This window comes from Syngnathus scovelli, chromosome 20 (genome assembly GCF_024217435.2).
Source record: "Syngnathus scovelli strain Florida chromosome 20, RoL_Ssco_1.2, whole genome shotgun sequence".
NCBI classification, from domain to species: domain Eukaryota; kingdom Metazoa; phylum Chordata; class Actinopteri; order Syngnathiformes; family Syngnathidae; genus Syngnathus; species Syngnathus scovelli.
Window position 1 is genome coordinate 11,313,331 of NC_090866.1, and position 18,451 is coordinate 11,331,781.

General features: G+C 52.2%; 2 protein-coding genes across 6 annotated transcripts in view; both read left to right on the plus strand.

Annotated features, from left to right (window-relative positions):
- The window catches only part of rp1l1b (rp1 like 1b), a 20,512-nt gene extending 6,958 nt beyond the window's left edge, over positions 1–13,554 (plus strand). Inside the window, exons 3-7 of one of the 3 annotated variants that reach the window (XM_049756074.2) lie at positions 187–263; positions 4,216–4,353; positions 4,961–5,455; positions 6,203–6,356; positions 6,435–13,554. In XM_049756074.2, coding sequence (XP_049612031.1) covers positions 5,033–5,455; positions 6,203–6,356; positions 6,435–13,309 — 7,452 coding nt within the window. In that variant the 5' untranslated portion in view covers positions 187–263; positions 4,216–4,353; positions 4,961–5,032 and the 3' untranslated portion in view covers positions 13,310–13,554. The remainder of the gene's footprint in view (positions 1–186; positions 264–4,215; positions 4,354–4,960; positions 5,456–6,202; positions 6,357–6,434) is intronic. The other 2 variants (XM_049756075.2, XM_049756076.2) reach the window with 2 other exon arrangements.
- Positions 13,555–13,793: 239 nt separating this feature from the next.
- On the plus strand, positions 13,794–18,322 carry blk (BLK proto-oncogene, Src family tyrosine kinase). Of its 3 annotated transcripts, none has more exons than XR_007488720.2 (13): positions 13,794–15,226; positions 15,316–15,346; positions 15,414–15,507; positions 15,585–15,683; positions 15,745–15,848; positions 15,920–16,069; positions 16,128–16,280; positions 16,343–16,522; positions 16,607–16,683; positions 17,003–17,157; positions 17,250–17,381; positions 17,444–17,657; positions 17,737–18,322. XR_007488720.2 is itself a non-coding variant. In XM_068649158.1 (13 exons), exons 1-12 carry the CDS (start codon positions 15,143–15,145, stop codon positions 17,644–17,646), a joined length of 1,458 nt encoding a protein of 485 aa, XP_068505259.1. In that variant the 5' UTR covers positions 13,794–15,142; the 3' UTR covers positions 17,647–17,657; positions 17,737–18,322. The 3 variants fall into 3 exon arrangements, 2 of the variants coding, with proteins under 2 accessions (XP_068505259.1, XP_049612043.1); XM_068649158.1 differs by having other exon boundaries at positions 17,007–17,157; XM_049756086.2 differs by having other exon boundaries at positions 17,444–18,322.
- The last annotated feature ends 129 nt before the right edge of the window (positions 18,323–18,451 follow it).

The window sequence follows — 18,451 nt, forward strand, 5'->3', positions numbered from 1 at the left end:
CGTTTGCACGCTGACACCAGATCAGAGCATTTCTCGGCAAGTTCAGTGCACTGATGCTATTTTTCATGGCACAACATAATGACCATTATTTAAAATATATGTTCCCTTATTGTGCACTTTTGTTACTTGTTGTTGTCCTGTCTCTGTGATTGCTTGACATTGTTCTTTTCTCTGTTTTTTGGTCAGAAGCTGGTGTTTTTGGTGAAACCAACCCACAGTCTGCTGCCGTTGTTTGGGGTTAAAGAAGAGAGTCGACGCTTTTGGTAGGTTCAACGCTCTTTTTTTTTTCACAGAACAAAACATGGCATGGGCTACTTTGTGGTCAGGAGAGACAGCAGTATTAGAAAGAGTAATAATTTCACGCAACGGCAGCACGCGGAAATGCCAATGAAGTGGACCTAAAATTGAGCCTTGGGGGACGCTGCAATTCACAAGATGAGCATTCGTTAAAACACGTGAATTGAATGAATTTAGAGACTGGAGCTCGGAATTCACCTTCCAAGTCAAGTTACTACTGCAGTGTCATAAATAACGGAAACTATGCATTTCTCATTAAGAGGTCAGAAAGTACAACGTCCCAATCAAACCTCTGGCCAACTTGCAAGATGCACAATATTTGCTCGTGTACACCAACACGGGCTGAGCAAACAAAGAGACCCTCCTCTGGTTGTTTTCTTTCTTTCTTTTTTTTTCGCTGCCTGATTGCCGGCTGGCCGCGTTCCAGCCGGGCCGGGGTCGGGCCGGTGGAATGAGGCTGTCAGGTAGTCTCTTATGTTTCCTCTTTCCTCCCGTGCCGTCATGTCGCTTCCCTGACCAAACAAACAACAAGCAGGCCGTCAAGGTAAAACGCCACGGAACAGCTGCGCAAAGTATTATCCATCCGCCGCCTTTAAAGTCACTTGAAAGCCGTCCGAGCCCTCCGGAGGCGCGCAGGAGGCCGACTGTCTGGCGATGGCGCTGGTCCTCGTCGTCCAATCGCGTCACTTTGCAGAGGTCACATTCTCCACACGCTAATTGGAGACGTAAGAGGAAAAGGCCAATTTCAATTACGTGACTCAACCTTTATTGAACCAAAACATATTTACTATGTAGAAACACAGGTTAATTGGACTTGCTGCCACCTAGTGGAAGAGCTTGGCATTGTCACTATGTGTCACTGGCATCCGGTAGGTTGATGAAAAACGTTTTTAAATTCGAATTGGTGAATGGTAAATAATTGTAGCTTTGTTTTATTTTAACCATCGTCGTATTTAATTTGTATTATTTCAATCGGGCAAATGCTGCTGATTAGGCCCAAAGAATCAGACCAATGCGGTCAGAACAAAAATGTGCATTTGATTTATTTTATGATTGAATTTATTTGACTTGTGACTTGAGTGTGTCTGATGGACATATCCCATTGCTAAGCAAACGTTGCTGGAGTGGAGTGTGTTACGGCAAGCTAAGAACCTGTTTGCAATTTGTTCTTGGACCTAAATGAGGCCAGAAGGAGCAAAAGACATGGAAACACACACATATCTTGCAGCAAGGGATTATGGGTGCCATTCATCTCATTGTGGCTCGACAACGGGCGGCGTGGCAGGCAGGCGTGTTGGAAGAATGGAGCAGACTTGTCGAGGGACGGCTGCCATGTGGCACATGATACGTGTGTGTGTGCGCGGTTGTCGGAGGGGGGGGGGGGGGGGGTGGGCATGCAGATGGGGACCCCTTTGTAAAACTTGGGGGACTGTACAAGCAGCCAAGGGCCTCCCAGACGTCCGTACCTGCGCCGTGAACGCTGCACCTGTTCTCGGCAGATACGGGGGGGAGGCCAGCACATGGCTGCCAGTGCAGGAAGGATGAGGCTGAAATTGTCCATTTATCCTTCACCATACCATTTGCAACATTGAGAAAAGTTTGATTCAAGATGATTTGCTTCTGTAACATCGTTTTGTGCGTGACTGTATCAAAATGTCTCTAAAAGTAGCCCATTGTTACATTCACAATTATTTCCAAATTATTGATGCATCTGCCAGACCTTTACTGAGTGGAAGTGTGCGTTGAGTGCATGTTGTTCCCCGGAGGAACTTAAAGCACGGCTGCGAGTCCGTACGTCAACGCCGACACATGGCACGTCCGTTGCCTTGATGTGCCCGCTTTCAACTTAAAAAGAGCTCGGCGGGTACGGGCCCCGCTCCCGGCCGACCTTGCCACCAGCTCGCCGTCATCCTTTCCATTGCGTTATGGCCGCCATGCGTCGCTCATGAGCTCGAAGGAATCCCTTCCTGCCGGACGCCCTAAAAGGGGTCCGCGTCTGTCGCAAATAATGAAACGTACGGAAGTGACTCACGCTGCCGTCCCTCCCAAGAGTTGAGACAGCGCTGCCGTTTCTGCTGCCGCTAAAGTGTGCCGTCGACAGCTTGAAAACAGGATACGAGCCGGCGTAGCCGTGCGTGCGTGCGTGTGTGTGTTTATTGCAGATGGCCGAGCACTTAAGGGCAGACGGGTCTGCCCACGCCGATAAGCAAAAACAGCAAGGACGCTCACGTCTACGTGTACGCAACGCACGTATGGAACGTGTTTGTCAACAATATTGCCTGCCGTGTCCCCCAAGGGTCAATTTTAGGCCCACTTTATTTGTAGTGTCAACAAGCTGCCGCTCAATGATCTCATTAAAAGATGCAAATAACACTTAAATGCCGCAGCAAGTAAAGTAATCTGTGTTTTGTCTTGAGAGTGAACTTGAATAGTGGCGTGAAAGTGAGAAAGTGCAAGAATCTTCCTCACTGGCTAACCTCCAAGCAGCAGCAGTAGCAGCAGCAGCAGCAGCAGCAGCAGCAGCAGCAGCAGCAGCAGTTTTTTGGACTGCTTTCATTATCTGCTGCCGTGCCAATCTCATTACTGAGGGATTAGCACTGCAGGTTCTCTCGGCTATATACGTACTGTATGGGCGGGCTGAAAAAAACATTCTGATTGAACACTTGATAAACGTGGATTTTTAACCGTATCAATCTATTCCAATCGATATTTCAAGAGGACCTCAAGTCCAAGCTATTTTTTGCAAGAGCATGTTGTGCACATCTCCACGAGTCTAAACACAAATATTCCGACCCAGGGCACTTTGATATCAATTTTGGTCAAGCTGAAATGGCCTAAAGTCAGCAGCATCCAGCAGCCAAGGTGCTAAGTTTAGTCACGCCGAGACGTTAACTACTTGTGATGGTTGAATTGAGGCCAGCTAAGCCGCGCTGCACATGCCCTAGTTCTGGACCACTTTTTGCCATGTGTCCCCCCCCCCCCCCGATGGAAATGGTGGAGTCCTGTCAACGTTATACTAACGTCGTTCTTGGGGGCCATCACCCATGACGTCATGAAAAGCTGGCCCTTACGTGACTCAGCAGAAGTTGCGTTGCTATTTTCTCCCCTTAGTGAGTCAGGACATCATAAATCTGCCCACTTAGGACAGACCCCCGGTGGCGACCCATCAAGCTCCTTAAGGCTGTCGACAGGTGGTGCGTGCGTGCGTGTTTGCGCAGGCTTGTCGACGGTGGCCCCGATGATTGAGCGCTTCGCCGAGGGCACACCGCTGGTCTGGAGGCCTCTGATAAGGTCTGACCTCTGGTGGGCGGTGCTCCCTTTTGTCCTTGAGGAGACCGAGCTGCCCCCCCACATAAACACACGAGTCGGAAGATTGGCCTTACGTATGTCGCTGCAAAGCTTAAAAGATTGGAGGTAGGCGAGTTAGCAGACAGATATTCCGGGTCACATGTCCTGACATAACAATGACACAATACGGTGAACCCCACCCTGGCTATATCGGAATTCATTGTTCATGCCCTTTTTGATGGCGCGCTTATAAAAAGAAAAAAAGATAAACGAGAGCAGCCGAAAGAAGATGTAAAGTGGCCCTAGGATTGAGCCTTGAGGAATACCACTTATTAATATTTATGTGCATTTTCTCTTTTAAATGGATTTGCTATAACAAACCAGCATGCAACGGAAACTAGCATTCAGAATGACTTGTGAATATGTCTTGAATCGGTAGATATGAAGGCGTTAGCCAAACATTGACGAGACAAAATGATCAACATTAAGCCGTTAGCTAAAAGTGTCCTGGTCTTTACGCAATGCAAGCGGTCCAAGTAAGTCGTGTCCATCAGATTTCAGTCCAACCTTGCCAGTGATTATCCTTAAAGCTTTCCAGGCTATCCTTAGCCTCCTCGTGCGTGTGATTAGCAGTGAGGGCTGCTGCTCCTGCTGGACGGCCGGCCGCCGGCCGCAAACTGCAACCTGGGCTCCAATAGACGCTTGGATGTTCTTCATCCAACTTTCCGCCTCGTCTTCTGCAATTTGGATTATGAACGTAGAGCAAAAGTAAGTATCTGCACTCTTTGGCACTATGATTTAAATAGCATGGGCAGGCTGCTATTAGCCCAAAATAAAAGCAAATCCACGAAGATGATTCTAAATGATGAAAATAAGCAGTCATGTGGAATTTAGCAGCATGAATCATCATCAGCCATGTTGGCACCAAGGGAATCCTTGTGTTTGCGTCAAGACACAATAAGTATTTCAAGTATGGAATAGATTTGCAAGACGCTAATACAAGAACAAGAGCTAAAGCCTTTCTTTAAAAGTGTCAGTCAAGCTTGGCCTATTTATATTTCCCTGATTTTGCTCCTGCTTTTGTCTGTCTTATTTGTATTTACCGATATTTCCGCCTTGTAGCGCTAATCCCGACGGATTGCGGGCGAGCGGCACGGGCTAACGGCCGACGCTTTTGGCCAACATTTAAGCGCGTTATTTAAAGGAACGTGGAGGATTTGCCTTTCGTTATCGTTGTCTTCATTTACACTTGCGCTATTTTGGAAGCCACACGCTTTTTGCCAACAATAATGCAACAATGGCTAATATTTTCCCAAGATTTTTTCTAGCCGTTAATTGATTACTCCCCTAATCTGAGCGCAATTTTGTCTTTCAGGCGAGGGCGAGGCCTGGGGCCAGGAACATGTGGAGTCTCCACATTGGCGGCACAGCTGCATAGCATCTACTGATGCTCGAGGAAGGCCGAGCCGCAGCCATGTCCTCCCACAAACGCAGCTTCCAGTGCTTCAGCGCCGTCCCCGCTTCCCACAAGTACGCCACCTGCAGGCTGCCCCACATCCCCCATCCTGACGCGGTCGAGGTCGCCGCTTGCTACCTGTGCTCCCAGTGGAGACACGCCCGAGCCCTGGAGGCGCTACACTCGCAAGTGTTGCCTCTGTGTCCCTACCACCGGCACCATCGGACCAGCAGGTCCGACGAGCTCCCGCCTCGCACCAAGAGGCTGGTCCTGATCAAAAACAGCGAGCCGTCCCTCAGGAAGACGGTGGTGCTCAGAAGCAAAGGCCCGAGGAGCTTCGGGCTGTTCCTGGAGGAGGTCTCGGAGCTCCTGCAGTACCACGTCAAGAGGCTCTACACCCTGGATGGACACAAGGTAAGCTCGCCAGATGGACCGCTGACATCATTGTTTTTTTTCCCCCATTTCCTAATTCTTGGGGCGTGGCATTATTGTGTTGTGGACATAAAGCCACGTGTAAAGTATGTCCAAAATGAAAAGTAATAGTCATCATCATCCATCGAGTGACACCAGCAAACGAGTGTTGATTCAATACTGGTAGTTTTCAATACTGATTGACTTTTAGTGCAGCAATGTAAATACAGACGTCAAGGATGAAGTGAAACAGTGACCTCTAGCGGTCAGATCGGTGTACTGCACCATTTCCATACAAAGGAGCCAAAAACACCCCCCCAATTTGTAAATGTAATTTTACTGCGATTTTCTCCTTGGAAAACAAACAAACAATCAAATAATAATAACTCAAGGTTGTCCCTGTGAGTTTTTATGAGATGATGAGATTTGGTCAAAGCCTAAAAAGATTCATCTTGTCTCACTTCAAATGCACGTGTGCATCTCTCATCACGACGGCAGACGCAAAAGCTGGCGGTTGTGCTGACTAAGCCTCGCTCGCTCGCAAGACTGCGCCGTCATCTGTGAGGGTTCCTCGGATTATCCGGGATTAAGACCTTTATCTTTGGCAGGGATGAGCAGGACTCAGCAGCACGAGGAGCCAAAACATCAACTTTATAAGTCACGTCACTGCAGACACCGAAACAGTCGGCCAGGACTTTACAAAGCCGCCTACCATTTGCAGGACCTCATCTTCTTTGTGTTTTGTTGCAGGTGGAAAATGTTCCAAGCATCATGCACTGTCCCAATGTTCTGGTGTGCGTGGGACGGGAGCCTTCCCATCCTTCCATTCTGGAGCGATTTCGTAAAAGCGCCGAAGACAAGCTGCCGAAGCTGAGCGCCGAAGCGCCGTTAAGCAACCACCAAGGTAGGAGACAAACTTCTGCAAAAGTACTACGAGGCCTCGTGATTTGACTCCTTCTTTCTCTTTTACCACCAAATCAAGCTCAAGCGAACCTATCTTCTGAGAAGTCACTTCCAGACGGAACGGAATCTGCAGACGACGTTCTCCCCGCCACCGACGACGATGTGGAGAAACAAGTTTGCGTCAACAAAGATGGCAGCTTGTCCATGAAAATGAAAGTGCGCTTTCGGCTGGACAACGACGAAACCTTACTTTGGTCCACTGAAGTGAGAAAGTCCTCCATCAGGGGCGGCGAGCGGCCTCAAGAATTGGTGAGCGACAGAAGCTGCTCGGGTTCTGAGAACTTTTCCACCAACGAGCCGGTGGAGGCGTACGTCGCCAAGCACCGGCGACGTCGCGCGCATTGCTCTCGCCATTCTCACTGCTACAACATCTGGACCAACGCGGAAGGCACGCAAGGAGACACTTGCGGCGTTCGGACGTCCAGCTCCAGCGCCTCCTCCTACACGGTGGTCTCCAGGAAGACCGTGGCTCAAAGATCCAGCGAGGAAAACGTGCTGGAGCGAGAAACGTGCGTGGAGGCCTCGGAAACCGTGGAGTACTGCACCATCCGCCGGGACCAGGACACGCAAGATATGTCCGGGAAATCATCGTCGGCCTCCACTTCCGGCAAGATGAAGAAATCCAAAAAGTGTCACTGTGGTGAGAAGGAAGCAGACTCGGAGGAGACGGGCGACGTGGAAAGACGGGAGGGTGAAGCAAATGTCAGTCAGAAGGCGGAACCTGAAGGTGGAGAAGAGGAGGAGCCATCCAAAAGTGCCATGTCAGCTCATTCAAATGCCTCAACAACCTCCGGACCTGACCAGCACGCCAAAGAGGAGCAAAGTCAGAGCGCAACCGGAGAGAGAACACCCACATCTGGAAAAAGCTCAGAAGTTGACGAAGCGGCCTCTTCTCATGCCGATGGAGACGCCGAGGAGGTAGAGGTGGAGAGAGCTTCCAGCGCCAGATCAACACAATCAAAAACCTCAGAAATTGATGCCGCTGGAGAATCCACAGAGGCGGCTGAAGAAAGACCATCGAGTGCAATCCAATCAGTGGAAGACGAGAAGGAACCCAGTGTGATGTCAGAGCCATCGACCAATGTGACGTCAAACCGTCCCGAGACTCCTCTGAACGAGAGAGCCACGAGCGCCGGCTCAAGTAAGTCCAAATGTCCCGATGATGTTCCAGCAGAAGACGAGTCTCACCATTCTGAGGATGAAGAGAAGGAGCCAGCGGGAGGACGAGCGTCAAGCTGCACATCTGCCAAATCAATCCAGTCGCAGGTTTCTGCAGAAAGATCGCCCAGCGCGGCGGCGTCGGCCAAATCTGCAAAGTCGGCGCTTTCCGCCAGATCGACAGCATCGAAAAGTTTGCCGCACAGCGAGAGCGTATCAATAAGTTCCTTGTCCGTTCACTCCAGTAAATCAGCTCCGTCCGCTAAGTCCCAACGCACGTCCGAAGGTCGTCGGTCAAAGTCGCCCGCTTCGGAAACATCGAACGTGTCTGAGGTGGTCACCGAAGAAGTCCCGAGCAGAAGCCAAAGTCAACTGTCTGCCAAATCTGGAAAGTCCAAAATCTCAGCTGAGGAAAACGCTGCCGAAAGACCTTCCAGCAACTTGTCAGTCACGTCGAAAGAAGTTTCCGAGGTGATGAGTGAACACAGCGTCGAAATTGAGAATGAAGAAGTTAGTTGCGGCCAGTCGGTGTCTTCCAGAACCAAAGAGTCGGAACTCGACAGAGCAGCCGAAGAAACCTCAGAACGCGCCGAGAACGACGAGGAACCTGAAGAAAGGTCGGTAGAAGATGCGCTAGAACCTTGCGTGACGGTGGAAAGAACCGCCAGCTCCTTGTCCACAAAGTCAGCCATCTCCGTGACTTCTACAAAATCCAAAACGTCGGCGCGCTCTCCATCATCCAAAGCCGAGAGAGAGAGACCGGCGAGCAAAGCTTCCGTTAAGTCCACCGTGACGAGCTTATCGGTAGTGACGTGCGAGGTTCCCTCGGAAGAACATTCAGAAAACCAAACGGAAACAACTCAGCGGCCGCCGAGCGCCGTTTCGTCCAGATCTGCCCGCTCGATGACATCAGCGAAGACAAAATCCTCCATCGCCGTGCACGAAAACAACAACGATGAGAGTTTGGAGAGAGCGCTGAGCAGCAAGTCCGGGAGGTCCTCAGCAAAGAAGTCCGAAGACGTCTCCAACACCGATACCACGTCTCTCGTTTCGTCGTCGTCCAGATCGTCTCGACGACCTCAAAGTGAAGAAAGTGAAGCCAGAGCACACAAGTCAGCCGCATCTTCAAGGACGTCGATTATCTCCGACAAGAGCAGGCTCGGGGGAACTCAGCAAACCAAAGCCGCGCTGTCGGTCAAGTCCGATCGCTCCTCGAGAAGCAAAAAAAGAACCAAAAGCGCGGCGTCAAATGTCTCGGACCTTCCTGTGGTGGCCGTTGAGGAATCTGAACTTCAAGCCACATCTGACATCCTGGAGAAAAAAAGCAACGTGTCAGCCAAATCCCATCATGCTGATGTTTTAGTGGATGAAGAAGCAAAAGCCATCCCTCACCTTTGTGAGACTTCAGCCAACGGAGACTTGAACTCCGAGCAGGCTCCCGAAGACGACGTCCACGCCCAAGCCCTGGTCCCGTCCAGCCTGCCAAACGCTTCCCCGACCCAAGTCGTCAGCGAATGGCTGAATAAAATCCCGCCCGACGGCGAACAGTTCGATATGGAGGAGTTCTCCGGCAACGTGGCGGAAGAACCCGACCACGCCGCGCCTGAGAAGAACATCAACGGGCTGAATGAGGAGAGCGCCCTTTCCGACGCTCCCAAAACGGACGAGGAACCAAAAGCGTCGGATCGGCGCGGAGAAACCGACCCCAAGCTATTTCACTCTTCGGTGCAAGTGATGAAAGTTCTTCTCAACCCCCAGCTGGACAGATGCAACAGTTTGCCGGAGGTCTCGCCCGCGTACGGACGCAAACTCAGCTCTTCGGCCGCGGGTCTTTTCGATTGCTTGGCCAAGCTGGACGGCGATCCCAAAAACGCCGATGAGAAATCGCAACGCTACAAAGCGCTGCTGGAGATTCTCGGCTCTCTGTGGCTTTGCGAGCCGGCGCCGAACGAGCCCGACCGCCACTCCGACAAGGACTTTCATCAGGGCTCGTCGTCCGGCATCGACGTCAACAGCGGCTCCACGGGTTCCGGCAAGAGCAGCGACGGCAGGAAAGTCCACCGAGAAGAAGAACAAACGGCCAGCCCCGAAGAGGAGCCGGAGCCCGACCAGACCATTCCGGGTCACGACACGCCGAGAGAACCGCGCGACAGCCCGCCGGCCTCGAGCGAGAGCTCCCAACCGGACGAGACGTCTCGGAGTCAGCTCCGCTCCGGCAAACAGCGACCTCACGACCCCGATCCCGCGTGGGTCCTCGGTTTACTCACCAAAATCGAAAAGCGGTTTTTGGCTCATTACGTCGACGCCATGAGCGAGTTCAAAGAGCGCTGGAAGGTCCACGGCGACGACCAGCAGCTGGACGCGATGATCGGCGAGCTCAAGGACGAGATCCGCCGGCGCATCCAAAGCAGCATTAGCAAAGAATTGGACAAGATGAAAGGTGGGGCGGCTCTGCCCAGACCTCCCCAAGAACCAAAGTCCAGACCTTCCACCAACGAGAGAAGGCGAAGGCTGAGGATGAAAACCAAACGCTCGCAGATAAGCGACGATTCGGCGGCCAGCAGCAGCGTCGTCAGTGACCAGCGCGGTGAAGACGACGACGACTGCCCGTGCCAGTCGTGCGGCAAGAAGAACCATTGTCCGGCCAACACTGAAACCAAAGCAGCAGCAGCAGCAGCAGCAGCAACACTGGTCGGACAGATCCTCCAGCACGCTCTTCAAGAAGCAGCGGAAGACAAGGAAAGTGACGAGTGTGAGCTTTCGCTCGCAGGCGCTGAAAGCGACGCGGCTGAAGAGGAAACAAAGGAACCCGCCGCTGAAGAACCAGAAGAAGAACAGAGCGACGGCGCTTCCACCGTTAAGGACTCAAATCCCGATGATGAGGTCACTGGTGAAAATGTAGAGGAAGCTGCTGCAGAAGATGAAGGTGTGGCCGCGGCTGAACTCGCAAGTCAGCAGGAGTCCGAGGAAGAAGGAGGAGTTGATGGTGAGGAGGAAGCTCCTGCAGAAGATGAAGGTGCAGCAGGACCCGCAAGTCAGCAGGAGTCCGAGGAAGATGAAGAAGGAGAAGTTGATGGTGAGGAGCAGGCTCTTGCAGAAGATGAAGATGCGGCACAAGAGGCCGCCGCGGCAGAACTCACAAGTCAGCAAGAGTCTGAGGAAGATGAAGAAGGAGGAGTTGATGGTGAGGAGGTAGCTCCTGCAGAAGATGAAGGTGCGGCACAAGAGTCCGCCGCGGCAGAACTCACAAGTCAGCAAGAGTCAGAGGAAGATGAAGAAGGAGGAGTTGATGGTGAGGAGGAAGCTGCTGCAGAAGATGAAGGTGCAGCAGAACCCGCAAGTCAGCAGGAGTCCGAGGAAGATGAAGAAGGAGGAGTTGATGGTGAAGACGAAGCTCCTGCAGAAGATGAAGGTGCGGCACAAGAGGCCGCCGCGGCAGAACTCGCAAGTCAGCAGGAGTCCGAGGAAGAAGGAGAAGTTGATGATGAGGAGGAAGCTGCTGCAGAAGATGAAGGTGCGGCACAAGAGGCCGCTGCAGCAGAACTGACAAGTCAGCAGGAGTCTGAGGAAGATGAAGAAGGAGGAGTTGATGGTGAGGAAGAAGCTCCTGCAGAAGATGAGGGTGCAGCAGAACCCGCAAGTCAGCAGGAGTCCGAGGAAGATGAAGAAGGAGAAGTTGATGGTGAAGATGAAGCTCCTGCAGAAGATGAAGGTGCGGCACAAGAGGCCGCTGTGGCAGAAGTCACAAGTCAGCAAGAGTCCGAGGAAGATGAAGAAGGAGGCATTGATGGTGAAGAGGAAGCTCCTGCTGCAGGTAGCCATGAGAACGAAGAGTCCGCTAACAATATGGAGGAGGAGGAGGAAGAGCGAGTCCCGGTCGAGGACGATGACGATGCAGCCACCGTGAAGAACTCAAACGAGGAAGCAAACACAGATGGTGAGCTTGCGAGCGAAGAAGATGAAGACGCAGTGCTTGTGGTCGCCGCAAGTGAACGTGAAGAGGAGGAAGAGGCAGGAGAAGACCAGGAGGGGGCAGATGAAAATAATGATGCTGGAAATGAGATGATGGCGAGTGAGGAGGTTCCCGAAACCGCCCAAGATAAAGAGGCCACACAAGAAGCTGCTGACAGGGCCACGAGTGAACACCAAGATGAGAGTCAAGAGGAGACTCCTGCCACGAGCGGCGCCGAGAATGAAATCATCGAGGATGAAGATGCAGCCTCCGAGGAAGGTGAAGAAGAAGAGACTCCTCCTGCAAGTGGAGATGAGAAGGAGCTTGGAGCTGATAGCGATGAGGAAGCTGCAGAAGATGACAATGGCGATGACGCCACAGCAGTTGAAGATGCTAGCGGACAGGAACCCGAAGAGGAAGAGGAAGAGGAAGGAGATGCCCAAACAAGTGGAGATGAAAATGAGGATGCAGCTGCTGAGGATCAGGACACTGCAAAAGATGCTGTGACCACCGATGACGATGCTGAAGAGGCAGCCACGGCTGCATCGGAATCAGAGGAGGACAAAGATCTGAAAGAAGAGGAGACGCCTGCCACTAGTGGAGATGAACATGATGGCGGCGATGCAGATACACTCCATGACCAAACAAATGTGCAAACTGAAGAAGAAGAAGAAGAGGAAGAAGACAAAAGGATGGCAGAGAACGACGCTGAAGGAACAGAGGAGACCACAGGAGTTGAAGAAGACAAGTCAGCGGAAGAAGATCCTGCGCTAACAAGTGACAATGGAGAAGATGCAGAGGAAGAGCCGGACGACAACGCCACATCTGATGAAGCCACTTGTGAAGATGTCACCAGCGAACAGCAAGAAGACGGAGGTGTGGATGACAGTGGCGAAGAATGTGAGGATGCCGACAAAGAAGAAGAAGAAGGCGCCAAGCAGGAGAACGCCTTGTCTGAAAACGAATCGGAGAACATTGCTGAAGACCAAGATGCAGATACGAAAGAGTTTGAAGAGCCAGAAGCGGAACCCGAGGAGCATGGAGAAAAGGACCAGAAAACAGAAATGGATGGAGATTCCACAGAGGCTGCTGGAGAAGAAGACGTGGATAGCAGCGACGGGGCAGGAAGTGTGTCCCGGGACGACGAAGCCTTCAAAGATCATCAGAGTGAGGAGGAGTCTGAAGTGACAAACTCTGAAGAGCCAGATGACCTGAGTGGAGCAGAAAGCCAGCAACACCACCAAACGGGAGAAGAGCATCAAGATGAGGATGAAAAAGAGGAAGAACCCGAGGTGGACGCTGACAAAGATCTGGAAGATGGGATGGACCAAGGAGCAGAAAATGAAGACGTAGAAGACGAGGACGACGAGGGAACATCAGAAAAAGAGAGCCAAGAATCCGAGGCGACCGACCGTGATGATCCGGACGAGTCGGTCCAGCCTGGAACTGAAAAGGAAGTGTGTGACCAAGACCGACCAAAGGCAGATGACCATGGTGAGGATGAGGAAACAAGCAGACAAACCTTGGAGGCGTCTGAAAACGAAGAGCGAGGAGCCGAGTCCGCCGACGGCGAGGACGAGGCGGAGTCCGAGGACGAGGCGGAGTCCGACCACAGCAAGGAGCACGAGGAGAAAAGCCAGGAGCGGGACATCAGCCCAGGCCAGGCGGCCCGTCAAGAACCCGATGAAGAACCGACAACACTGAGGGTAAATACCAGTTTGAAACACGTCGCCGGCGGGTCTGAGGACGGCGTCGACGCAGACGCCGAAGATTCCGACGTGTAACTTGATTGCGGCCGAGACCTGTTTTATTTTTTCTGCTTTGTGCAACACGTCGACCCCCTTTAAAATACTCCAGAAGATAAAACTGTAGATTTTCTAGTTAACTTAAAACGGTTAACACGAAGATCGCAATTAGCCGACATTAGTGGAGCAGAAGAATGTGACCGTGGCCGGCCAAACGTCAACAACCGGCAGCTGCTTGTAACCGCCACTCAAATGTTTGTCAAATAAAATGCACTTTAACACTCGTTCATTTTTCAATCATAATTTAAAAAAGAAAAAAAAAGTTGCCTTTGGTTAAAGTGTGGGTTTGGGTGGGGGGAGGGGGGGGGGCAAGTGTGACTCTGAGAGTTGAAGAAATGACCAAGAAAGGAAAAGACAAAGTTGCTGAGGAAGCACCTGCTGCACTTGCACAACAAACGCTGGAAGAGTCAGCGGCAGAGTCATCCGGCAGCACAATCACGCACGGGGGGGGGGGGGGGGGGGGGGCGCCAACAGCTGCCCAGCAACACCCGCACTTTCTCCAGGGTCTCCCTCCACCGTCCGAGGTGAGTGACGGCCGCTCGCCTGCTCAACGTTCTCCTCATTGTTCCCCATTGACAAGCGCTTTGTCTCCTCGGGAGCTTCTCATCACTTCCGTGTGTGACACAGGCCACCAAAGGTTCCCACGCTGGCAGGAAGCTCAACCAGGAAGTGGACGTATACATTTGTGGGCGGACGGACACCACTCGGACGGACGGGAGAAAGGTACTTTCGGCGCAGCTGCGCTTAGACAATGTCAAAACGCGACATTGGACTTTTCTTGTCATGTGTCGTGCACTCATGGCGGACAACAAGGCGCTCTACAGAGGCCCTAGCCCTGTCCCGGCTGGCTTTCTTTCCCACCGTTGTTGAGGTTATCCTGTGGGGCCACTTGGGAGGCTCCTGCAGGCAGGATGCCAAGGCTGGGGACCCCCCAGCCAGCCAGCCAGCCAGCCAGCCAACGCCGTTCTTGGGAACAAAACAAGCTCCTTGAAAAAGTCGCCACGGCCAAAAAATGCAATCAGGAAAAGGAGTTAGTAAACCGGGCCGGACTTGATAACACTCGCCGTGCACCTGCGCTGAGTAAGAGTGTATGAATCACACACACACACACACACACACACACACATTTGCAGGTGGTCCCGAGAAAAATCTGTGAAGTGTGGCCCGGTGGAGCAATATCCCCCCCCACGTGGGTTCCATCCCCCCCCCCCCAGCACAAGCAGATAGGAAGCAAACATTTCCTCCGCTGTTGTAAGATGAATTGTTCCCTCCACTTACTGAATGACATCATCGTTGCTCGTCGTCACTCGCAAAGCATGACAGGCTCAGGCTCGCCATATCGACTTTTTTTTGCAGGGGTCAAAAACAAGAGTCTGGGGCTCTCAGAGGAGTTCATCGCTGCCTGTTACGCCCTCTAGCGGTCAGTTAATTCAGAAGCAGTGCACATTTAGCACATGAGATGCAATCAGTGTTTGCACAAAATTCTCCAGTTGTCCATGTTTGCTTAGAAACGGTGGAGCGTGCTTTCCGAAAATGTGGCAGGGGTGTGTAGACTTCCAGTCTTGTGAAGCGAGTTAATGAGGGTGCCTCAGCGCCCGAGGGAGGCAGGCGGACGGAGGTCTTCATCGTGATAGCGGCAAGAAGAGCCAAAAGGGACTTTGGACAGAGCAGAAAAGACGCCGGCGACGAGCTGGAGTCAAGGGAGTACGCTCGCACGTCCAAAGCGCTCCTTTGGACAAATGAAAGAAAAGAAAAGAAAAGAAAAGAAAAGAAAAGAAAAGAAAAGAAAAGACAAGACCATTGTGATTCAGGATGGGCTGCGTGAGCAGTGACCAAGCGGTGGACGACAACTTGGAGCCGCCGACAAAGATCATCTCCCTGGCGTCAAATCACACGGTAAGTAAATGCTACCAAAAACTGGTCAGCTTTTCAAAGTTGCTTCCGAGAGTGAAAAGAACTGAATATGACTATTTTCTGCCTTCTAGATTTGGGATGGAAGCACTTCCTGCGAGAACGGTAATTGACTTTGCTTCTGGCGTGAAACGGACCCATCAAATCGCGTAAATATTCTTTGTGCCTTTAGACGACATGGTGTTTGTGGCTCAGCACGACTTCAAACCCAGCAACGGCAGCGAGCTCTCTTTCGGGAAGGGAGATCGATTCAAGGTTCTGGGAGAGTAAGTGCCGCTCGCTCGCTCGCTCGGCCCGCCCGGACCGCAGCGCCGACCGACGTGCTTTCCGTGTGCTTTCCAAGAAACGGCGACTGGTGGCTGGCGCGCTCGCTGGTGACGGGACGCCAAGGCTTCATCCCCTCCAACTACGTCGCCCGGGCGGACACCCTCCAGGTGGAGAAGTAAGTTCCGCCTCTCGTCCATCCCGGTGAAGACCCGCTCAGACCATCGCGTACCTCGTAGGTGGTTCTTCAAGGATCTGAGCCGGAGAGAGACGGAGCGCTTGCTCCTGGCGCCCGGGAACAAACCCGGGGCCTTCCTCATCCGGGAGAGCGAGACTTGCCCGGGTGAGCGCCGTCCGAGAGCAGAGCCTCCCGCCGGGCCCGTCTCATCCCCCGCTCGTCTCCTTCGGCGTCAGGTTCTTTCTCGCTGTCCGTTAGAGATTTCACAGCGGAAAGCGCCGACGTGGTGAAACACTACAAGATCCGCTCTCTGGACAGAGGAGGCTTCTACATCTCCCCGTCCAGCACCTTCCCGTCCCTGCAGGAGCTGGTCAAGTACTACACATGTGAGCCAAGCCGCTCCAGGCGCAACCGGGCTCTCCGTGACACCGTGTGTCCCGTCAGGTTCCGCCGACGGTTTGTGCCAGCGTTTGTACGCCCCCTGCAAGAAGAAGCCGCCCCAGCGCCCGTGGGCGCCCGACCAATGGGAGATTCCTCGCCACACGCTAAAACTGGTCAAGAAGCTCGGCGCTGGACAATTTGGAGAAGTGTGGATGGGTGAGTCCAAATCCAAATGTGGAGTGAAATCCATCAAAGACTTTGATTTGGGACGGCGGCAGGTTACTACAAGGACACGCTGAAGGTGGCCGTCAAGACCTTGAAGGAGGGCACCATGGAGCCCGGCGCCTTCCTGCAGGAAGCCAACCTGATGAAGCAGCTGCAGCACGAGCGGCTGGTGCGGCTCCACGCCGTGGTCACGCGGGAGCCCATCCTCATCATCACCGAGTTCATGAGCAACGGTGGGCTGCTGACCCAGGACCGCTCCCGTCATTAGCGTTAGCTTGCTGCTCATGGTGTCAAACTTGCTTTTTGTGACCTTGCAGGATGTCTGCTGGACTTTTTGAAGACGGATGAAGGAAAAAGGCTCAGGCTCAACAAGCTGATTGACATGTCAGCACAGGTGGGAAATGTTTTCATTCCATTTTGAGTCCAGCACTAAATGCTTTGATTTCTTGAAAAAAAACACTGCTGCATATTTGCTTCAATGTTGTGCAGTGTAACAGGGAGCCGTGCACTTTGACCTGCAGTAATTATGAACTTCCGCAAAGGAAACGGTGTTATTTTTCCATCCTGGCAGACTTCCCTCAAAAAAAAAAGAAAAAAAAAATCCCCTTTGGAAAAACAACTCATTTGGCGAGAGAGAAGAGCGCCATCGCTCACGCACATCCTCATTGCGTTCTGGCCGTGTCCAACGTTGCGCACCGCCTCTTTGATTCAAGACAGATAGCCGAGGGCATGGCCTACATCGAGAGCAAGAACTCCATCCATCGGGACCTGCGGGCCGCCAACATCCTGGTCAACGAGACCTTGCACTGCAAGATAGCCGACTTTGGCCTGGCCAGGCTGGTGGAGTCCGTATACACGGCGCAGGAAGGTAATCAAAATGTCGGGCCTTTGGAACATTTTGACTCCACCGCCGCCGCCACCACCACCACGCCCAAGCCACCACCTCTTTGTGACGAGCAGGTGCCAAGTTTCCCATCAAGTGGACGGCTCCCGAGGCCATCAATTACGGCACCTTCAGCATCAAGTCGGACGTGTGGTCCTTTGGCATCCTCCTGACGGAAATGGTCACCTACGGAAGAATACCCTATCCAGGTCAGCCACGCTTGCATGAAAGCCAGCGCTAGGAAGTCGATAATGACTCTCTTGGTCTCCAGGGATGACCAACCCGGAGGTGGTCCGCAAGCTGGAGTTCTCCTTCAGGATGCCCCGCCCAGAAGGCTGCCCGCAGGAGCTCTACCACATCATGATGGCCTGCTGGAAGGAGAGGCCCGAGGAGAGGCCCACTTTTGAGTTCCTGCAAAACGTCCTCGAGGATTTCTTCGTCGCCACCGAGGGGCAATACGAGATGCAGACGTGAAGCTGCAACTAGTACGCACAACAATAAAATACGCTATTGTCACCACAGCTGCCGATTACCATTTGTGACCGCGTGTGCCGATCGCTGCAGATTTGCACTTTCCCGATCAGAGCTGGCTGCGACAAATTTTGCTCTGAGCGACCGAGCAGAAGAAGGACACCCGTGACATCACCGAGGACAACATTTGGGATTGTGAAGGCCCTGGGAAGCATTTTGACTTCTCTCCGAGAGAGCCCAAAGTGCATCTGGAAGATAACGTCGGGGATGGCCCGCTGCGGTCAGAGATGCAAGTCCACCATTTCCTGGACGGACAGGAAACAGGAAATGCTTGTCAGCATTCCATAAATGCCACAAAGTGAGACCACCCGGCACAAATATTTGCAGTATGTCCCAAAAGGCCATCAACACGCAATGTTGTTATCTTTGCAAAAACACATTCAGTGCTTCTTAATGAACATCAACTGACATCTTGGACTCTTGCTCGTTCAGTCACAAGAAGCGAGAACAATGTCCAAATGAATTCCAATGTTGATATGAAAAAACGGATCAAGTTTGAAACTCAAAGCTGTGTCAGGTACAAATCAGAACAAGCAGGATGAAAAGCATTTGTGACCATTGTGCACGAAAGCCAAAAAATATACAGGCGTGGTTGGAGTTGGACAAGTCTCAAAGTGATACTTTTTATTATCAATGAACATTTTACAACTAACACATGCCTTAATAATAGGGCTACTATTGTATACGCAAATAAAACAGATATACACAACGTATCCTGCTGTTAATGCGACAAAAAGGTTACAAGTTG